The sequence below is a fragment of the Corvus brachyrhynchos genome, unplaced genomic scaffold (assembly GCF_000691975.1).
Source record: "Corvus brachyrhynchos isolate BGI_N302 unplaced genomic scaffold, ASM69197v1 scaffold43, whole genome shotgun sequence".
NCBI lineage: Eukaryota > Metazoa > Chordata > Aves > Passeriformes > Corvidae > Corvus > Corvus brachyrhynchos.
In genome coordinates, this window is record NW_008237353.1 from 5,684,045 (window position 1) to 5,703,901 (window position 19,857).

The 19,857-nt window shown below is 41.8% G+C and overlaps 1 protein-coding gene across 2 annotated transcripts in view; it reads right to left on the bottom strand.

The window, feature by feature from the left end:
* KIAA0319 (KIAA0319 ortholog) overlaps nucleotides 1-19,857 on the bottom strand; it is a 58,990-nt gene that overhangs the window by 16,084 nt on the left and 23,049 nt on the right. For both annotated transcript variants that reach the window (XM_017730729.1, XM_008630916.2), the window contains exons 4-13: nucleotides 12,926-13,109; nucleotides 10,661-10,759; nucleotides 9,889-9,986; nucleotides 9,428-9,515; nucleotides 8,786-8,878; nucleotides 8,044-8,176; nucleotides 6,059-6,287; nucleotides 3,262-3,385; nucleotides 1,753-1,885; nucleotides 719-867 (exon numbers count right to left, since the gene is read on the bottom strand). In XM_017730729.1, the coding sequence (XP_017586218.1) occupies nucleotides 719-867; nucleotides 1,753-1,885; nucleotides 3,262-3,385; nucleotides 6,059-6,287; nucleotides 8,044-8,176; nucleotides 8,786-8,878; nucleotides 9,428-9,515; nucleotides 9,889-9,986; nucleotides 10,661-10,759; nucleotides 12,926-13,109 (1,330 nt within the window). The remainder of the gene's footprint in view (nucleotides 1-718; nucleotides 868-1,752; nucleotides 1,886-3,261; nucleotides 3,386-6,058; nucleotides 6,288-8,043; nucleotides 8,177-8,785; nucleotides 8,879-9,427; nucleotides 9,516-9,888; nucleotides 9,987-10,660; nucleotides 10,760-12,925; nucleotides 13,110-19,857) is intronic.

Genomic DNA, 19,857 nt, shown 5'->3' on the forward strand with positions numbered 1-19,857 from the left:
AAGTCAGCACATCCCTGGGAGGGTCCAAGGCCAGGTTGGATGGGACCTTTGAGCTACCTGGTCTAGTGGAAGGTGTCCCAGCCTATGGCAGGGGTTTGGAACAAGATGATTTTCAAGGTCCCTTCAAACCCAAACCATTCTATGATTCTATGAGTATCCTGTTGGGAAAAAAACCCCAAAAAACATGAAATACCCCATACCACCACAACTCTTTCTCTGTATAATTTAAAAAAAAGCCCAAACAAAAACAAACCCACCACAACAACACATCACTGAAAAAAAAATAAAACCAGGTCTTTTAATACTAAATTTTTAAGTGGAAACTGGTTCACTGAGATGTGACTTTTTGGATGTTACCTTAAAATCCACAGTAAAACTGCTTTTCTGCTCAAAGCTTAATTTTAAACATAAAATAAAAAAATATCTTCTTAATGATGTAGACATACAATTGTCAAAAATACTATTTTGGAGCACATTTATTACAAATAATTTTGCATATATTGAACACTAAAACAGCTTGCATCAAATGGAATTCATTCTGCCAGTCACTCACAATACTACTTTACTAAAAAAGAGCAGTTAAGTCTTCTTAAACACATTTGAAATATAACAACAAATATGTTACACCTTTCTGTTCTGATTTCCTTCACATTAGGTCAGTGACTGAATGAACTGTCCAGCTGCCCACCACGCCCTAAGAAGCAGCAGCCAGGCTTACCTTCCTTCACAGTAATGGAGAGCACAGATGCACTGCTCAAGCCCTGCTGGTCTTTCACAGTCAGCCTGAAGCGATAGGTACCAACCTGGAGACCAGTCACAGTTGCTATTGCCTTGTCATCATTTTCCATCTGTACAGAGCTTGGCCCACTGAAACAAAACATCTCACAAAAATCATTGCGCCTAGCCAGCCAGACTGTGAGTTCAGCAGCATTGCTCAGGCCTTTTGCTTTTATGTGTTGTAGTTCTACTACTGCTATAAGCACTGATGGTTAAAGAACTATTTGAGACATGAGTTTAGAGAATTGATACTTTCTTTCAAGACATTAAAAGCACCCAAGCACACATCTCCACCTATGAGAAGAGCAGAAAATATCCCCCAGAACTTCAACCTCACCATGGTTCTATTTCATGGGAGAATGCACATGATATTGCTCTAAGAGCAACTCACAATCTGTACAGGCTGCCAGCAGACCTCTTCCTGTACCAGGTATGACAGCTGCATGAGCTAAAATACCCTGTCCTTTTATTAAGGATCAGTTAGATTTGCACATAAACGTACAATTACAAGCTTTTGTAAAACATTTTCAATCACCATCCAAGAGTCATTTAGTCACCCGTTACTGAAAGTTCAGGCAAAAATGACTGACACTTTACTGTTCAACAAAAAAGTGATTGAAAAATCTTAGTTCTAAGCACCAATGGAAAAACTGTGTATTACAGGAGGGTACCCAAGCCTGCTACTTGCTTTTTAACAGGAGATACAGAAGTTCCTGTAATTTTCTCTTAATTTTATAAAAGTAGGCCTCAAAATGAAACATTGCAAACATAGGTAGAGACTACCTATGGTAGGTCTGAGCTTTTCAAGTTCAACTTAAAATTACTATTTCTTATGCTATTACTACTCAAGTGGGATGGTCCTGAAAGCAGTTCTCTAACAGAGCATCATTCAACACAATTGCATAAGAGGCTCTAGATTAAATCACTTTCACTTTGCTCTCTATTTTACTGGAGATGAGTAAAATCTTTAGATACCTGATATTTTCCCAATGATAGAAGACAATGCCTTGATCATCTTGGCTTTTGCTTCCATCCAGTGTAGTACTTTCTACTGGGAAGGTCAATTCCTTGTCAGGGCCAGCCACTGCTACTGGAGGACTGTTATTTTCTGCAAAATTAGTATTTAGTGTATGACATTTTAGTGTATGCCAGTCACTGGCAAGGCTTGCCCATGAGAGGGAAGATTTTACACAGAGTATTTTAATAAAATTCTGATATATTGGTTCAAAAGGTACAAACCACAAGTATGACACGCACAAGCCAGCAGCTGGGAAAAGTCAACTCTGCAATAAGCCAAATCCCACAGCAAGTACTTCCCTTTTTCATAGTCATATCTGAAAGCACAGTCCCAGTCCCAAAAATCTTGCTGCATACTCAATGCCTTACATAAAATGTCACAAAACATGAGTGGTGGAGTATTCTCCTGGTTCCACCAGTCCACCCCTTTTAAAATCTCCCACACAAATATGATTCTTCGCCCTCAGAGAAGATACTGAACCATTCTGTCTGCTGCTCAAGGCCAGCATGATGCCACTAAGTTAATGTCGAATCAGAGCCTTTGAGAATTTAGTGCAGAAATATATGACCTGTTACTCTGTTTTCAGCCTCTGCTTTTGTGACATGGTAAAACTGACAATGCTACAATTTTCCTGGGTTTTTATTTACCCTTTGTCTTGACTTTAGCAATAACATCTTTCTAACTCCACACTATAATGGGTCTAAAAGGCTCCACCACAATTCATGTTCTTGATTCCTGCAGTGAATGATTGCTGTAAAATTGCCCCAGAAGGGATCACCTACAAAAGATTTGTATTAAGCAACAACAGGAAGATAAAACATTGCCCCACGGTAGAATGTGAGACCTGCACATGGGCAGAAAAGGCCACTGTGGATGCAACAGGCAAACATACTGTGAAAAAAAGAAAAAAAAGACATTTAAAAAATCTCATGAAGCCCAGACCATCTGGGCTTATTCATCTTTTGGCTCCCAAACCTAAATAAACATGTGAAAGATGCAGCTTTTGAAAAGTCCTTGGCTGACACTTTTCCCTAGGAAACACAATGCAATTCATTTGAGTGAATTCAAATCACACAAGGACTCTTGCAGGAGAATTGCAAAACAATAAGAAAACTGAGCAAAGCACTGATTGATACTCTGAGCAGCTTTCAAAACAGACTTTGTAGGACATTAAACTCAAGAGCTACAATTTCGCTTTTACAAGCACACTCAAACAGATCTCTGTTGCCTTACATAACCAGGCTGGTGTGAACCCTCAGGATCACCACCTGGATTGTGTATGATTCTACACTTGACTGCCTGCTTTGAAAGCAAATGGAGGTAGACAAGTCCTTGATCCAGGGGTACCAGGCTTTCAAGCTGCCACGTCAGTGGTGCAATGTGGGGACAGGAGGTGTTGGAGAACAGCACCAAGGCACCAGGCTGGGCCAGCCCTGAGGGACCCAGACACGCCTGCACCGACTTACCAGGCTGCACGATCAGTGTGACCTCGGCTGTGGAGCGCTGCCGTGCAGAGTCTGTCACAGTCAGCTGGAACGTGTAATCTCCTTCCTGCATTGCAGAGAGCTGCAGGTACGGCGTCCGCACCCCCTTCGCAGCATCGGTAAGGACAGAGCACGAGAGAAAACAGAAATGGTTGTGGGTAATGAAAGGTCTTACAGAGCAAATGTAAGAGATAAGAAATGTTTAAATTCATGAATACAATGTTTGAGCAAGGAGTTTATGCACTTTGCAGATAAAGAGGAGGCTTAAAATCTGGTGCACAGACAGAGGTAATGTGTTCACTATTGCGAATATTCACTGTTCCTACCAACCCAGAGAAATATATCTATAAGCAATAAATCGTAATCTCTTCTGTTCGTATAATCACTGCATTATTTTTCCACAACATAATTGTGAAATACATGGAACCTTACTATTCTCAATCAGGAAATTAAACACTGATGATAATTCCTACAGCTTATTCCATTTCCTTAGGGATATTTTAAAAACAAACATCATGACATCCTTTAGTACTTATAAAAACTGTTAAATGCAAAACCAAGCTTGACTTGAAGACAGATAGACAGGGTTATGGGAAAAAACCCCCATATTAAACAAGACAGATCTGTCCTGAGTTTACTCTTTCAGCAGTATTTGCTGATACCTATAGAAGTTCATTAAATGACTGGGCCCAGCTATAGATCCTTTTGCTAATAAAATGAACATTTGTGGCATCTCTCATATGAAGAATACCAAATCATAATGCAATTAGGTTTGGCTTTTTTTTTGGGATAAAGATGATAATAAGAACAAAGGGACTTGATAAACAATTACCTAACCAGAAGAGGTACTTGTTACATTGCACTCTAACAGTGGATATCATGTAACACACCACAGACCAGTATCCTCCGGAGTGGTCCAGAGAAGGCACACAAGATGGATCAGATGGCTGGAGCACCTCTCCAAAAAAAGGCTGAGAAAGTTGGGGTTGTTCAGCCTGAAGAAGAGAAGGCTCTGGGCAGACCTCATTGAAGTCTTCCAGTATACCTAAAGGGGGCTTATAAAAGGAGAGAGAGGGACTTTGTATATGGGCAGATGGTGAGAAGACAAGAGGGAATAGCTTCAAACTGAAAGAGAGCAGGGTTATATTAGATATTAGAAGAAATTATTTACTCAGAAGTGGTGAAGCACTGGCACAGGTTGCCCAGAGAAGCTGTGGATGCCCCATCCCTGGAAGTGTCAAGGCCAGATTGGATGGGGCCCTGAATAACCTGGTCTAGTGAGTGACATCCCTGCCCGTGGCAGGGTGTTGGAACAAGATGATCTTCAGTGTCCCTTCCAACCCAAACCATTCTATGATTCTGTGATCCTCAGCTTCAAGCACATGAAGAAGATTACTTGTAGAGGGATTCCTTGTGGAGTGGGGGCATACGATACCCCAGGAGAGCTTGGGCACCCCAGAAGTACCCCTGACGGGGCCTCAGGCTGAAGATAGGCTTGCAAGGCACCCGCTTGCCGGCCGCCCTGAACAGCCTTGGGAAAAGGTATACACTGGTCAGCTCCCCTGCTGCTTAGAGGCTTTCTCCTGGGAAAGGGGTGTGAACTTTGCAAAGTATAACTTGGTGAAAGTAAACAATAAAACTGGAGCACGATGCTCAAATTGTATCGGTGTTCGTGTCATGACTCCGGCTGGTTCCCCTGCACCTGGGACCACCCCCCCCACTAGTCTGTTGAAAAGAAACTGTAACATGCACTTGCACTTCCACATTAAATACCCAATGAATCCATTGGATATGTTAAGCTGTCATTCCTTTCCTTCAGAAAGGTTGTTTTAAGATTGAATGGCTCTCAAAAACTACAAGTTCAGTTTGTTTAGGTGCTTTTGGAAAGTTTTTGACTTGGTGAATGATCAGAAATAAGTCGTTATGCTGTAAGTCCTTCTATAATTCTTAAATTTCCTCTACAGTGTAGGCTTGCATTAATAATATTATTCCTTTCCTAAACAGATCTACAGAGCAATCTCTTTCCAGTTCTGAAGGTCTAATGCATTTGCCAACCTGGCAGAAATCGTCTCTTATAAAAAATGGCTTCTGAGTTCCAGCTGGCTTCATTACATTAATTATCTCAACAGCTTACAGAGCTATAAGAATCTTCAACTTACCAGATGCAAGTCCAATGAAAATATTTATTAACTTCTCAGATTAAAAAAAAAAAAACAAACAACAACAAAACCAAAAACAGTCATAAAAATAAGAGAATAAATTCTGTAAGGCTTCACTGGAAACCCAGTTTTAGTGAGCATAAAAACCCACCACACAGCACGGCTGCATAAACAGTGCCAAAAGGTCTTGTCATCTTTCACAAAGAAAATTAAGTTTCTATTTGAGTTCTACTCTCTCCAGGAGAAAGTGTTTCAAGAAAACTCTGACTATCCCCACATTCTCCTATAACCAGTTTTCACTCTGCCCAGAGCCTCAGAAGATGGGAGCCTGTGAAACAGCCTCTAAGGTTCAAGGACAGAAAATGTGAACTTGAAGTCTTTCCAAACCACCAGGGAACAAGCAAGTTTGTTTAGCCCCGAAGAATGAAAAAAATTATGAAAAGGAATTAAAAGTAGTATCTAAAATAAGAGCTGAATACATGTGAGAGAAAAACAAAAACAGAATAACATCACTCTCGGTATTTCAGTGCTTCTGAGCAGTTACTTAGGTATGTGTTTGCTCATGTTAGAGGCAAAGATAAAAGATCTTTTCAATCCTATGCAAGGAGAAATACACATACCTGCATTGCTACAACCTTGCCTTTGCTTTTGGGACTGAGCGACCACTCATAGCTGACAATTTCATGGTCATCGCTGCTCTGATTTCCATTCAGTGTAATGAAGTTCTGGGGCAAAGTGACTGCCTGATTAGGTCCTGCATTAGCAATAGGTGGGTAATCCACTGGCTTGTTGACAGTCAGAGATGCAATGGTGGAGTTGGCTGCTCCATCTGAATCAATCACTGTGAGTCTACAACATGAAAAACAGTATCTGTTAAGATGGACTTCTGCCAACTTCTAAATTGAAATATTAATCTTTTTCTGGCACTTTTTCAAACACCACCTAAACAAGAGGCACTGATTATATGATATGAACTTCTGCTTCAGACACACATATCCCTCAACTAAGGTAGGAAAGAAATTCAGAAAACTGTTTACAAACACAACTTTCAACCTTTAAGAAAAACAAAAAAAAGCCTAGTTATTCTGGATCCCAGATTAAACCCTTTACCTGCTGTCAATAGCAACAGCTCCATTCACTGCAAACTCTTTTAGAAATGTACTTGGTAAAAAAAAGGGATTTTATTCTTCCCCTATAGTGAAACAGTCCCTGTCAACATCTGCATCTAAAACTACACTGGATATTCAGCACCTCTGCTTATAGAATAGCAACAGATCATGGCACACTATTACTAATTTTAATGGTGCTTAAAAGCAATGTCAAGTCACAGAACTAAAAATGTACAGTGTTTTTAAAAAACCAGACATTACTGCCTCTCAGAAATACAAAACCATCTTAAAAAGAGACCGCTGCAGGCACTTCAAAGGAATGACAGCTGCCCTCTGCAGTGTTGTAACCAACTAATCTCTAATCCACCTCTGCTGTGAAAACTGCATGCAGCTGACCACATGGAAGAGAACCTGAGCAGGAACAAAACTAGTGTTCATTACCTCAGACATTAGGGAACACATATATTTTGCCATGGGTGCACATCCATGCGTATCACGGGCACTGGATTTTTTTGACCAGCTAATTTCTTGTAATCTTCAACACACTGCTCTACTGTTCAGGTAAATCAGCCTCCCCCAAAGGTGAAGAGATATAACAACTGACTTCCTAATTCCCTAGGGTTTGGAACACACTTAGAAGCATTGCTTGTAAGCAAAATCTGCCCCTTTTAATATGGAAAAAAATTAACACTCATTTCTGCTACTGTATGAAATGGAACAACTCCAGATAAAGAACACAGAATGAAAGTGGAAGCTGTAGGACTTCTGGTGAAGCTTATGCAAAGCACCGCAGTTAATGGCTATGTATGCTGACTTCAACATTCTGCGGATGCTACACTGATACATAATATATTGGCTGGTAGGCAACCCACTGGCAGCCAAAGAACCCAAGCTGGGTCAGTGGGAAGTCTGCCTCTATGCAGACTGGGCTTTAGTAAGTTCAGAAAAAAAGGACTGATTTTTACTAGAGCACTCAGAACCACAAACATTGCTTCCATTGTCGAGGTAAACCCCAGATTCAGCAATACATAAATGGAGGAAACCAGTAGCAAGGCAAACTCTTTTATAAAGAACAGAATGACTCTTAGTAAAATCAGCATAAAACAATGCCTTGTGAGGATCAGTCTGCCAATATTATTCTGTCTGCCACCACCCTTCAGAGGATGACTTTCACAGCCTGACTGCATAGTTTCATTCAGGGCACAAGCCAACTGCTAAGCTGAGAAAAAAAAATAGTCTGTCACAGTTATTGCTGGAAGTGGGGACATATTTAATTTACAATACCTTCTTTTCTGTAATTTTGTGTTGTAAAGGATCACTGCAAGCACTTTTTAATAAAACTGCTCCATATGTCTCTGCACTGTGCAAAATGAAGAGTAACAGTATGCAGATGAAAAATTAAGTTTTTTGTTTGAGGAGATACATGTGAGCACTGAAAGAAAAAACATTTAGCTGATATTACAGATAAGCCCCCAAGAAAATCATCATGCAGGTACCTGAAGGTGTAGTTTCCAGGAACAAGGTTAGACAAGTGCAAGACAGGTGTGTCAGCAGATGCCTTCTGCTCTCGCAAGGGACCTTTAATTTCCTCCCAGTGGTAACTCACTATCTTCACATCATCCATGCTTTCTACATTCATTAAAGAAAAACATATCACTTTCTTGTAGCAATTGCTGGAATGAATACTTGAGTCATTCATACACTCATTCCTAACTGGTTTTCTACAATTGTCTCTTCAAATATAGTTAAATGAGCTTCATGAACCACAGATTCCAAGTTACCTTTGGTATGATTTATCTAAACAATTCTTCACACACATGAATTTAAAAAAAAAAGTCAGTCTCAGACTCTGCACATTCCAACTTGTCTGCACTTAGTAATTATGGATGTAATTACACCTCATCACACCCTATCTGACAGCTCTCTACTATGGCCCCAGCTGTACAGGCACAGAGGCTCTCTGGGCATGACAGGAGGAAGCTGCAAGAGTAGCTGCTGTCTGGGTGCAGCAGTCTCTGACACACTGCATCTCAATCTCCAAGTGCAAGGTTGCATTTTATAATTTTTTAATTCAGTAAAGTAATTTATAACTGGACACATATCCCCAAAATAAATCATTATTCAGGGAACTTCTGAGAAGAGTGAGAAGAAGAAATTTCACTTGTAATTGACAAACAATAATGTTGTAACTGTGTATTAAAAATATAGTATATAAGCACAGGATGGTCCAGTACATACGACTGCCATCGATGAAGGTAGAAGTTGTAGGCAAGGAAACTTCTTGCACTTTGGGTGAAGCAACAGCAACAGGTGGCTGGTTAATTCTGACTCCTGTGAGAAAGATAGGAGGAGAAGAAAAAAAGGAGAAGAAAAAAATATTAGTGAAAGCCCAGGCAAAACTAATGTTAAGTCTACAGATCAATAGTTCCCTAGATTAAATCTAGGACATGCAGCTTTGCAGCATCTGCTGTCCTTTTTGGACAAGGCAAAGAACAGGTTACTGATGAGCACTGTGCTGACACAGCAGTGTTCCACTGCAATGCTCCTACATGGTGTTATTCAGATCAGAGCCGTGCACTGTAGCCTGCAGACAGAGCAGGATCAGCACGATTGCTGTCCCTAGGTGGAGAACAGGACCAGGAAAGGGGGCATGACGCTATCAGGCTTTGCCTGAGGAGGGAGAAGACTAGAGAGCACTTAAACACAGTGAGCAAGACCCTTAGCTCTACTTCCTTAAAACCCCTGATAGACGCCAAGATATGAAACATGTCGGTATGACTGGACTGCCAGATGTCCTTGACAAACAGTAACTGAGAGACTGTTTGATAAGAATTCTGTACTTGTGCTGAAGAAATTAATTATATCAGCCAACTGATTTACCTGGTTTGACTGTGACATTTACAAAACCTTCACCAAAGGCATTTTCACCAGAAACTGTCACTTTGAAGGCATAAAGTCCCACTGACAACTGGATAAACACAAAACAAATAGGGTTACATGTTGAATTATACAAAAGAAGTATGCTTAAATCTGACAATAACAGAATAAATCTGGATGTCTGAATCCTCAAGCTACTTTTATAAACACATACATAAAAGGCCACTAGTCACTGCCTGGAAGTGCGGAATATGAAGCAAACACCAAGGATTTTTACTCTATCTTAGAAAATTATCAGAGCACTTTAAGACACTGGCATAAATTTGATGACACAAACAAGTGAAGAGACTCAGGATGGCTTGAAGCCATTTGAACTCCTTGAACCAAGGTTCCCTTCCCCACAGGTTACAATTCTATGAAAGGACCACACAAACATAATGAGCCTGAGCTTACAGCTCACTTACATGAGAGAGCTTCAAAGTCTGGCTGTGTCTGTGCTCCATTTCCCCACTATAGTCAGCAGGGTGACTGATTAAGCTCCACTCATAGGTGTAGGCTGTTTCTAAGAGCAATAACACAGTGTAAAAACAATCAGTTTTGCATTCAAGATAAGCCCAGAAAACAAAGAAACCAAGTTCACCACTCATCAGATAAAATGCTACAGTATGAAATCATGACTGCTACTGCTTAAGCCTGTAAAATTAAGCAGTATGACCACATGTTAAACTCCCAGTGTGCTGCAACTTGGTAAAACAGCAAGGATGTAATGGACTTCACAAATAATTGACTTCTTTACAAAAACCAGCTTCATGTGAAGCCGATGTGTTTTATGTAGCTACTTACAAAACATTTTTTTATCTGCTCCTGCAATTCAGAAGCTGGTAGTTTTAAGGCAAATGTTGCATTCAAAACCTACTTCCCCTACTTCCCCTGAGCTTTACAGCAAAATGCTATAAACTAGGCCACGTCATCTTTTGGTAGAAATTACAGGCTTTCTATTAAACCATTTGGCTAGTAAGTTCAGGTTCTGAAAGTAAAAGCCACTTAAAAAAAAAATCATCTTTAAAATACAACAGAGGAAATTCTCTCTGTAGTTACAGCCCCAAAAGAGGCAGTATCAGAAATGAGAAAAATTGTTTTATCCTAAGTGGTGTATGTTCACATAACTCAGAACTTGTCTGCATTTACAAGTTGGTAGTATGTGCATCTCCTTGTGTACCAAGGCATTCAACTCACTTGTAGATGGTGGTGGGACAGCAAAGGCATTCAGTTCAACCTCGTTTTTGGGTAGCATCACTTGTATGTTATCCCCAGCAGACACGGTAAGTTCTTTAACTGCATATAAGACAGGATGAGTACACTATGTTATAACAGATGGAACTGATAAAAATTTAGTATCTTCAAATATGATTTGCAATGGATTAAGTAAAATTTGACAAGTACTCTACAAGAGAACAGGCAATGAAAATTAATTAAAAAAATCCTTAATGCATTATAAAATAATTATGTATTTAATCCTGGCTGTGATTCCCTCACCTTTTACCAAACCAAAGTTTTTTTTTTTCTTCCCCAGCTATGAAGTGTCATTTTCCCTACTTGTGTTTTAGGGAAAAGCATTCTCATTATTCCTTTATATCAGAGGTAACAATGCTCTGCATAAAGAATTATGTATTTTTCTCAGTAACTGAAGTGCAGGAATTAAAAAAATACAGTTACAGAAGACAAAAAAGCATACTAGAACTTTCATATCACACTTTCACCAAGAAGTACTACTTCTATGTTTGTGTGGCACTTGTAAGGCAAGTTCCACTGTCCATCTTGTGCTCCTTGTAAAAAATTCACTTGCATGGCAGGACAAATGGTTATCTCTCACCTGAAATGCACACTCAATCCACTTGCTATCCAGTTCTCATCTGTGAAAACTGTTTTCTCTTTCAAAAAATGCTAAAATACACAAATACAGCCACCAGCAGAAACACACCAAAGCACAGCTTAGGGAAAGTTCGCTTAGTCGTGTATTTCAAATGTTTTAAATGTCTTTCTTTCAATATTGGGAAACCACAGAACAAAAGTTCTCCAAAGGCAACATTCACTAGTATCTAAATGTCCAACTCAGAAGAGATGCCAAAGAAGCTACTCAGCAGCGGCAGCTGATGGGTCTAAAAATGTATGAAGCGAAGACATTGACAGCACACTTTCTGTCACTGCTACCTAAATTCACCCAAGGCTTCACAATTGATCATGGGAGTTGCCCTAGACACCTGTGGAGCAAACGTTTGCACTTGGACCTTCACATGAGATGATAATAAAATAGCTAGAAGAGGGTGATGGCCAAAGGAGAGAAGGAGGGACTGTCACTGAGACTTTCTAGACAGTGTGGTTGAGAACACACAAACTTTAGGCAACCCTTGTATAAAGCAGTACTTAAAGTGAGATTCATCTCAACTTTCCCTTCAGCTTCTTATTCCAAACTCCTTTTTGAGCTCTCTTCAACCTCCTCCTGTGAAGGAGGAGGAGGAAGAGCTGCCTAGTCAACAGTCAATGGTAATGATGATCCATTGCCTTGGAGAGGAATCTCTTGTAGCTCATCTCTCCCTGTTACCTTCTATTGCTATCCTGGCTGGCAGGTTGCATTTTGGTAGAGGGTGTCAAGAATGTCTCAAACCAGACTTTCTCTACCAGGAAGCAAAGGGCTTAGCTCTCCATATCCCTCAGCACATCAGGAGTGCAGAAAAACACACATCTGTACTTCTCTGCTTCTCATGGCCCTTCTAACCCTTTGTCAGTGTGCACAGGGAGGTAGGAAACTCAGCAGGAGAAAGACGATACATGAACATACATACAGAATTTAACCCAACTATAGAGGGCATGATGGTTAAAAGTCCTTTTCAAAATAAAACCTTTTGTTCTGCAGCTGTAAGTGTGATAAGCTTCCCCACAGTTTAGAAATTAGAGCAAAACTTTTGTTTTCCCAGGATTTGGAGGCTGTGTTCTCCCCTGTTAAGGGCTGAGCTTCCTCAGGTCCCACTTATGTTGCTGCATGGTATCTGGCAACTATGGATAGGCTTCTACTGCAGAGTTTCTGAGAGGGAACAATGTTCTGAGGAGTCACACCAAAAATAACAATATGGCTAGAAGAGACTATTCTGAAACCCCAGAAAACCTCAGGTATTGCTCACCAAGTTAAAAAAAAAAAACAACCTAAATAATTTAAAACAGGCTCTTGAACTCTGCTTTTTACTTTGCCGTATATGCTTTAGTTGTCATTTCCCATTACTGGTGGACTTGGTCAGAGTTTTGCCTCAGAAGGAACCGGCTAAAGGGTCAGGAGTTTGCAGTGTTACTGTCGGTCTACAGGTTTAAAGTGGGATTATGTAACATTTGGATAAAGAATGAGCTCTTTCTAATAGCAGGTTGGAAACCTGACAGTAAGAAAGCCGTCCCCACCCTCTGTCCAACCTGCAGGTACCCCTCCGATCTCCAGCTATGTGGAAACATTACCTGGTTTAGCAGCCGTAGCAGGTGGTGTGAACTGCTGCATGGGCTCAGATGGTGCAGTATTAGTGGGAAGTAGCATGATCCCACCTTCAGTGGCATTCTCTGGGGCCACTGTGGGAATCTGGGTTTTCTCTGGCATGCCTGGGGAGAAATCCAATTTATCTGAAGAAGAAGAAGGTGTAGCAGCCTGAAAAAAGGAATTATAGGAAAAAGTTGTTGTGAGACATTTTTCACATTTCTAGATTTAGAGGTGTGCTGTTTTTTAATAGCACATAGGATGACCCCAGTGATTTATGTTACTAGGAGATTTTATTCACGTACAGAATACCTATCAAACAAGGACTGTTTTTCTTCCAAACAGGCTTTGTAAGAAATGCTAATCATTTTCCAAGTTTCAGATGCAGAACAGTGTAAGCTACAGTCATGAGGTAACCTGGAACACAACTAAGGCTACCAGTTCTCAAAATATTAAAAAAATCAGGGTGACAGGTCTAAACACAGTCATAAACCTTGAAAAGCCAATGTCAGAAAGTGTGTGTGGCATTATTGTCTTTCTGCCATACACAAATATAACAGAATCATTGCTTCTTACTAAATCTGCTCAGTACACCAGTAGCTCATGCCTTTTTATCTCCGCAACTGTAATAAAACACCCTACATGTCTCTGCTTCAGGCATCAAGCAACACTGCCTCACCTTGTTAGTAAATCAGAACTGCAGTAAAGGACATGGCAAGTGTGGCACAAATAACTCAGCACTGGGCTAATCTTGCCTTTCAACAACACATTACCCTCAATGGACCAGCAGGTTTTCCTTAATATTCTCAAGACTTATTTCTGATCTAATAATTAGGGAAAAGCATTTTTCCAATTCTGGCTACCATGTGTGGCACATGAAGACACAGCAAAATACTCTTATTTGTACATTTTCTATTAACTGAAGAATAGGATTATGAAGGTTAGCAAAATGTACTTATATCACAAACAGCTGAGGTGGAAAGGGCCCTTTGGAGATGGCCCAGTTCAGCCCCTGCCCTCAAAGCAGGGTCAGCTACAGCAGGCTGCTCAGGACCAAGTTCAGTCTGGTTACGAGTATCTCCACGGACAAAGAATCCACCTCTCTATAAAACCTATTTCAGCGTTTAGCCATCCTCACAGGAAAAAAGATGGGGTTTAGTGCTTAACTAAAATTCCTTGTCTTTGATTTTGTGTCCATTGTGTCTTGTACTGCCACTGAACAGCACTGAGAAGAGCCTGGCTCCATCTTCTTCACACCTGTCAGTTATTTATACACATTTGTAAGACCCCCTGAACCCTCTCTACTCAAGGCTGAACAGTCCCAACTCTCTACTTCTCTTTGCATTTCAGGTGCTCTACTTTCACTTTGCGGTTTGCTTCGCTAGGAAATAAGGGCAACTCTGCCTTCTGGACAGGAGGAAAAGCTTCCTGTGCAGCTGGGAATGTGAAATGCCAGGGACTGTTCCTTCCCAGCCTGAGAGGAAACAGAGAGCATGGAAGTCATCTGCAACTCCATTTCTGCCCTCAGCAAAGGACAGAGAGAAAAGATCCCTGTGCAGTGTCAGAGACTGTGGCTGCCCACCCTTGAGGATGCCAAGGACCATACCAAGGTGCCAGCTACCACACCTTTGGGTGAGTCCATAACACAGACAATGCAAGCACCTTTGTGGTCACACCTCCAGCCCTGCTCCATATGCAGACAGTAAGAAGATCTCTCTGAGCAGCTGGGACACTGATAGCAGGATCAGGGACTGCAGCTCCCCTAAAGCAACGCCTTCAGGAATCTCACCTTTGACAACATCGTGTACAGCAAGAACCTTGAGCCCATCCTGCTTTGTATCTTGACAAAAGATCTTTCCTACAGACAGGTCTCCTTTACATACTCACTCCACCCCACATCTTTACAAAAGATATTTTTCCCCACACTTGGGCAAACCACAGCATTCTTTCGCTTTCCAGATTTGAGGGATTTGAGCTCTACTTTCCTGAGCTTCCTCTGGCTTCTTTCCTCTCCTGATCCTATGCCAATCCATCAGCTGAAAAGCAGCCATCATGGCTTTGTAGGACAGATGGAGACAAAGTCACCTCAAATGTACCTTTCCAGGGTGCCTCTTCTGCAGTGGCACCAAACATCACTTCAGACAGCAAGCCTAGGCAAGACACTGCTGTCAGAAAAGGTGCCCTGTGGCACTGTCATGTCTGAAGTGGTGTCACAGCCAAAAACACAGCTTAAACTAGAAGTGTTAGCAGGCAGCAGACAATTGGGGCATGGACACCAGAAATTAATTTCTCAGGCAGAAACTATTACTGAGAGATTTGCTGAACAGATGTGGAGGGCAAGATTAACCTAAATTCCAGCTTGGGAAGTGAAAAGAAAAGGAAAGAAAATAATTCTTTCTGGGAGTGAGTAGGGTAGGCAGTTCTGTTGGTACGGGCTTTGTGGGCTGTTTGCTTTTACCCTTTTGTACAGCCACTATTGCTTGATACAAACACACCAATGGTGAGGGCCCGCATCCTTCAGTTCAAAGGGTTTGACCTGAATGAAAATCTCTTGAGAATTCCAACAGAAAATGAGAACAACCCTATAATACAAAACAGAAAAAAAAAATTGATACAGTTTCCTGGGGAATCTCAAAGTTACAGTGCAGGCAACAGTATCATGCCAAGGGGGTCCTTTCCCACTTCCAATCACTGGCTGACCCTGTAGATTGGGTACTATTTCTTTTCCCCTCTGTGAATGGGAAGGATAAACCTAACCACGTTTCCTTACTTCATTCTGATCCTGCAGGCAGCCCCACTTTCCCCCAAAAGGAAGCGTATTCCTCAAGTGCTCCTAAAGACAATTGATTGTGACTCTGGTGAGTCAAGGGCTCCTATGACTGCTTCTCCAGCACTGTTTCCTTCATGTCTTTGCTCATAAGACTACCATATAACTGCAGTACCACTTGCTTTTCCTCATTTATCTGGAAAACTTTATGGAGAGCAGTTCTGTCAGCAGTGAAACTGCTCTTTTGCTGGTCTGCTTCTCCCTGCTTCTCTGCTTTCAGTCTAATGACTTCAAGCAAGTATGACCTCTACTAACCATGTAGCTGGGGAGTTGCAAAAAGAGCAAACCATCACACAGTATAACATGAAATACAGACTTCAAAATAGAAAGAAAGGTAAATCTAAATATCAAACCATCTTTCAGGGGTTTTATAAATCCTCCATGGATCAAGTCAATGCATTTTTAACCAAACAGAACTGTTTAGCTTCTGCAGGCCTCAAAACTGAAACAAAGCCAAAACAAGAGATGAATATCTCTGATACTCAACTCAACTGTGTTCTAAGTCTTAAATATGAACTCTGAAGGCAAGCCAATCAGACATTAAAAGGCTCACAATCACACAGAGTCTGTCAGCCATCTTAAGGTTTCTTAAGTAGAGATTTATGCATTTTGACTGCACCATTATCCCTGCAAATACAATAAGCACAAGAATCAAGTCAAACCTTAACTATTGTGTAAATGTTCAAAACATTGCAGCATCAACATAGCAGCAGCTAGAATGTGACTAAACCTGAAAAACCTTACTTGGCTTAGCAGTTAACTTACTTGGCTTAGCAGGTCAGCAGTTAACTGGGAATTTTAAAAGACAATTAATACTTTGCAGATATCTCACTTCAAGGATGGGCAGCACTGCAGATTTCTGTTCTGGGCATCTGGACAACACATACTCTGTACAGATTGTGGTGGCCAATTGACCAGTGGTACAAGAGACAGAGAGGCCTCTTGGTAAGACAGTCTCTGGTGCCAAAGACTTATTGGTTATGGAGAGGGAAAGGAGCCTCTCCCAGGATGCCTTGTTTGGTTGTGGTAATGTACCCCAGCTCTGCTTCCCCAGCTGGCTCCTGGTGTTAGCCACACCCCTGTACTTAAGCTTGAGCTGTCACGTGTTTGGGGTCATTTGCCTCTAGAAACCTTCACAAGTTGTAGCAATAAACTGCTTTCTGTGGAACTCTACGCAAGGACCCTTCTCAACTCCTTGCCGTCGGCTCAATATTACTGAAGCCATCCCTGCGTCAGTGCGTTCATGCACAGGAGCCACAGAGCCGTAGGGGACTCAGCAATAAGTGGCGCCCAATGTGAGGCACCATCTAACACTGCCCCTGCCCGGCTCCGTGGTCCCGCGTGCCCCCGCAGAAGCACGGGTGGGTTCACTGTTATAGTCGGTAGCAAAGAGTCCAGAAGGGCATTTGCGTGTGTTCCGCCAGGAGCATTCATTGCTTCTACACTGTTGAAGGTTCCAGAGGCAAACACCAACATGATCCCAAAGCCCACAGTTTTATCCAGGGGCAGGGAAAAGGCAGGTCTAGGGAACGGGGACCAATGGGGAAGCTTTGGGGGAGCGACGAAGGGTAGAAGCTGACAGCCAGCCGGGGAATTCAAACTGGGGTAGATTAACATAACAAAACAATGCATCGTGGGAGAAGCCTTTTTGGTCGCCCTAACATGAAGTGGTTCCTGTGGTACTAGGGACTTGTCTTACTGAGAACGCTCTGTCCCTTGTAATGTATGTTCACCGGCCACCACACAGATTTCTGAATGTATTCATGTAATCGAGCTGCCAGAGAGTGACAGTCCATAAGATCATTCTGAACTCTGATGTAAACCCAACAGTCAGGTGACTCACTTAAATGACAAGCCCCATATTCTCTCTCCCAAGTCACATACAGAAACTCCCTGCATCTGACTGCATTTATGGCAAGGATGCTCCAAGGGCACAGACTCTGGAGGTCTGTGTTTGGTTGGTTTCTCAATTTAAAATCTCTGTGCAGGTCCTTCCTCAAAGAACACAGCACCTGAGGACACCACATCTTGATGACTACTGTGAAGGGAGGGAATTGCATTTTTGCCACCTTGCTCTGTCTGGCTTGTCAAAACAGCTTTGTCTGGAACCTGCAGAAGGGAGTGCGTCAGCACAGATCCAGGAACAGAGATACAGAATTGCCGTGGCAGAATTAAGAGGATGACAGCAAAACATGTGCAATGAACAGGGTAATTTATTAAACTTAGTAGCAAGCATGATTTTAAGACCTTCATATTTTCATAACCTATACAAAACCACCACAGTTTGAGAGGTTGTTTGGATTATATACCAATGAAAAAAACTATTTGGAGACCTCTTGGCATTTTTAATCCAGTATAAAAATTTAAGTTTCCTTCATAACAAAACTTCATTTTCAAAAACCAACTTTTTTCAGAAGGAAACACAAAAATGTGCTAAGCAATCCATATGAGATTTGACTAAAATGTCTCCTTGCTGGAGAAAGAGACACATAAGAAGGAAATCTTATCATCAGAGTATATCACAGGCAGCTTTTATTTCACTAGGGTGACAAGTAAAGTTCCCAAACCAGAAAAACTTAAGTCAAGCTGAAAATTTGTGTTAGGCATACCTGGCGGGGCTTAGGCGGCAGAGGGCTGGCTGTGGTACCAGGCAGTTTGGCAGTGGATGGAATCAAGCCACCATGCACCAACACTGCAACCTCTCAAACCTAGTTAAAAAAGGGCAACAGCAACTGTGGGCAGGGGACACAGGAGGATGGGGGGGGGATGCAACACAGGAGACACAAGAGGAAACATCTGGAAGCGAACATTCTTGTGCACAGGGCTGGAGATGCCCTCTTGGAAACAGGCACTCCATGCCACCTCCCAGGGAACTGAGGCCCACAAAGAAGCCCACACCAGTGCAGATGAAACGAAAAGGAAGGAACAGTGGCAGAAAAGAGAAAGAAGTGATGAGTGGCAAAAAGGAAACTACCATGCACTGACCCCAACCTCTTGTGCCACCTGTTTTCTCACCAAAGCGACTGTGCATAATCTGCAGTGAAAAGAAGGGGAGTGGAGACCAGGAAAGGGAGAGGAGATGTCTCTGGGCTGAAGCTGATTCTAGGGAAGGCCAGGGAAACTCTTTGCTAAAACTGCTCAACATCTCCATTTCTCCACACGTCTAAATTCAAAGGATTCCCACCTAGGAAACAAAGGCTTCTTAGGCTTTGGCAGTTTCTCAAAGCTTTCTGCTTCCCCAGATTCTTTCTCTACATTAAGAGAGAGCTTTTAGAGCCATTTCTAATTACATGTAATGAACAGCTTTCAATGTTATCCCACCAACTCTCTTTCTACAGCTCTGCTCACAGAGCACATCCCAACCACCTTCTAACTACACTTCTCTTACCAGTTCTCCAGCATCATTATCAGCTGTGGCTAAAGACTGATCCAAGTTTGGAGTTTCATCCCTTCTGCACTGAAAGCAGCAAGCTCATTCCTCAGCCTTTCTATTGGAGTTTCAGTGGCTGTGCTACCATAATGTTAGCATAATATTAAGATCACACAAGAATGACTCCTCTGCATCCCAAAGAGAAACAGGTTTCTCTCCATTTCACTTTAACATAAACTCTCATTTACACAGTCAGTGTACAAAGAGAAAGCAAAAATCTTTATATTCTGGCTGGGGTGGCAAAATCAAAGTAGAGATCTACAAAGTAGGCTTGGCCATAAATCTATTTATCACTGCTGCAGGATGTGAAATCTCAACTTTCATAAAATGGTATTCACATGATCCCTTAGAGACAGGCAACAAACTTGCTCAGCTCCGCCACATAGTTTAGGTGAACTCAGAGTTTTATGACTCCTCTAAGACACACAGGCATAAACAGTTCAGTCAGCAGGGATCCTGACAATGGACAATCTCCCTTGTGATTCTTCCAAACAGATCCCAGAACAGGCTAAAGACTTCTCTACTGAAGTCCATGGTTGTGACCCTGCTTCCTGACTTATTCCTGCCCCTCCTAGGAGCTTCTACCTCATGCCTGCATCCCTAACTAACCCCTTGCTTCCTGCAAGGGTAAGGTTCGGCAGAGTCTCTCTCCTTCTCAACTC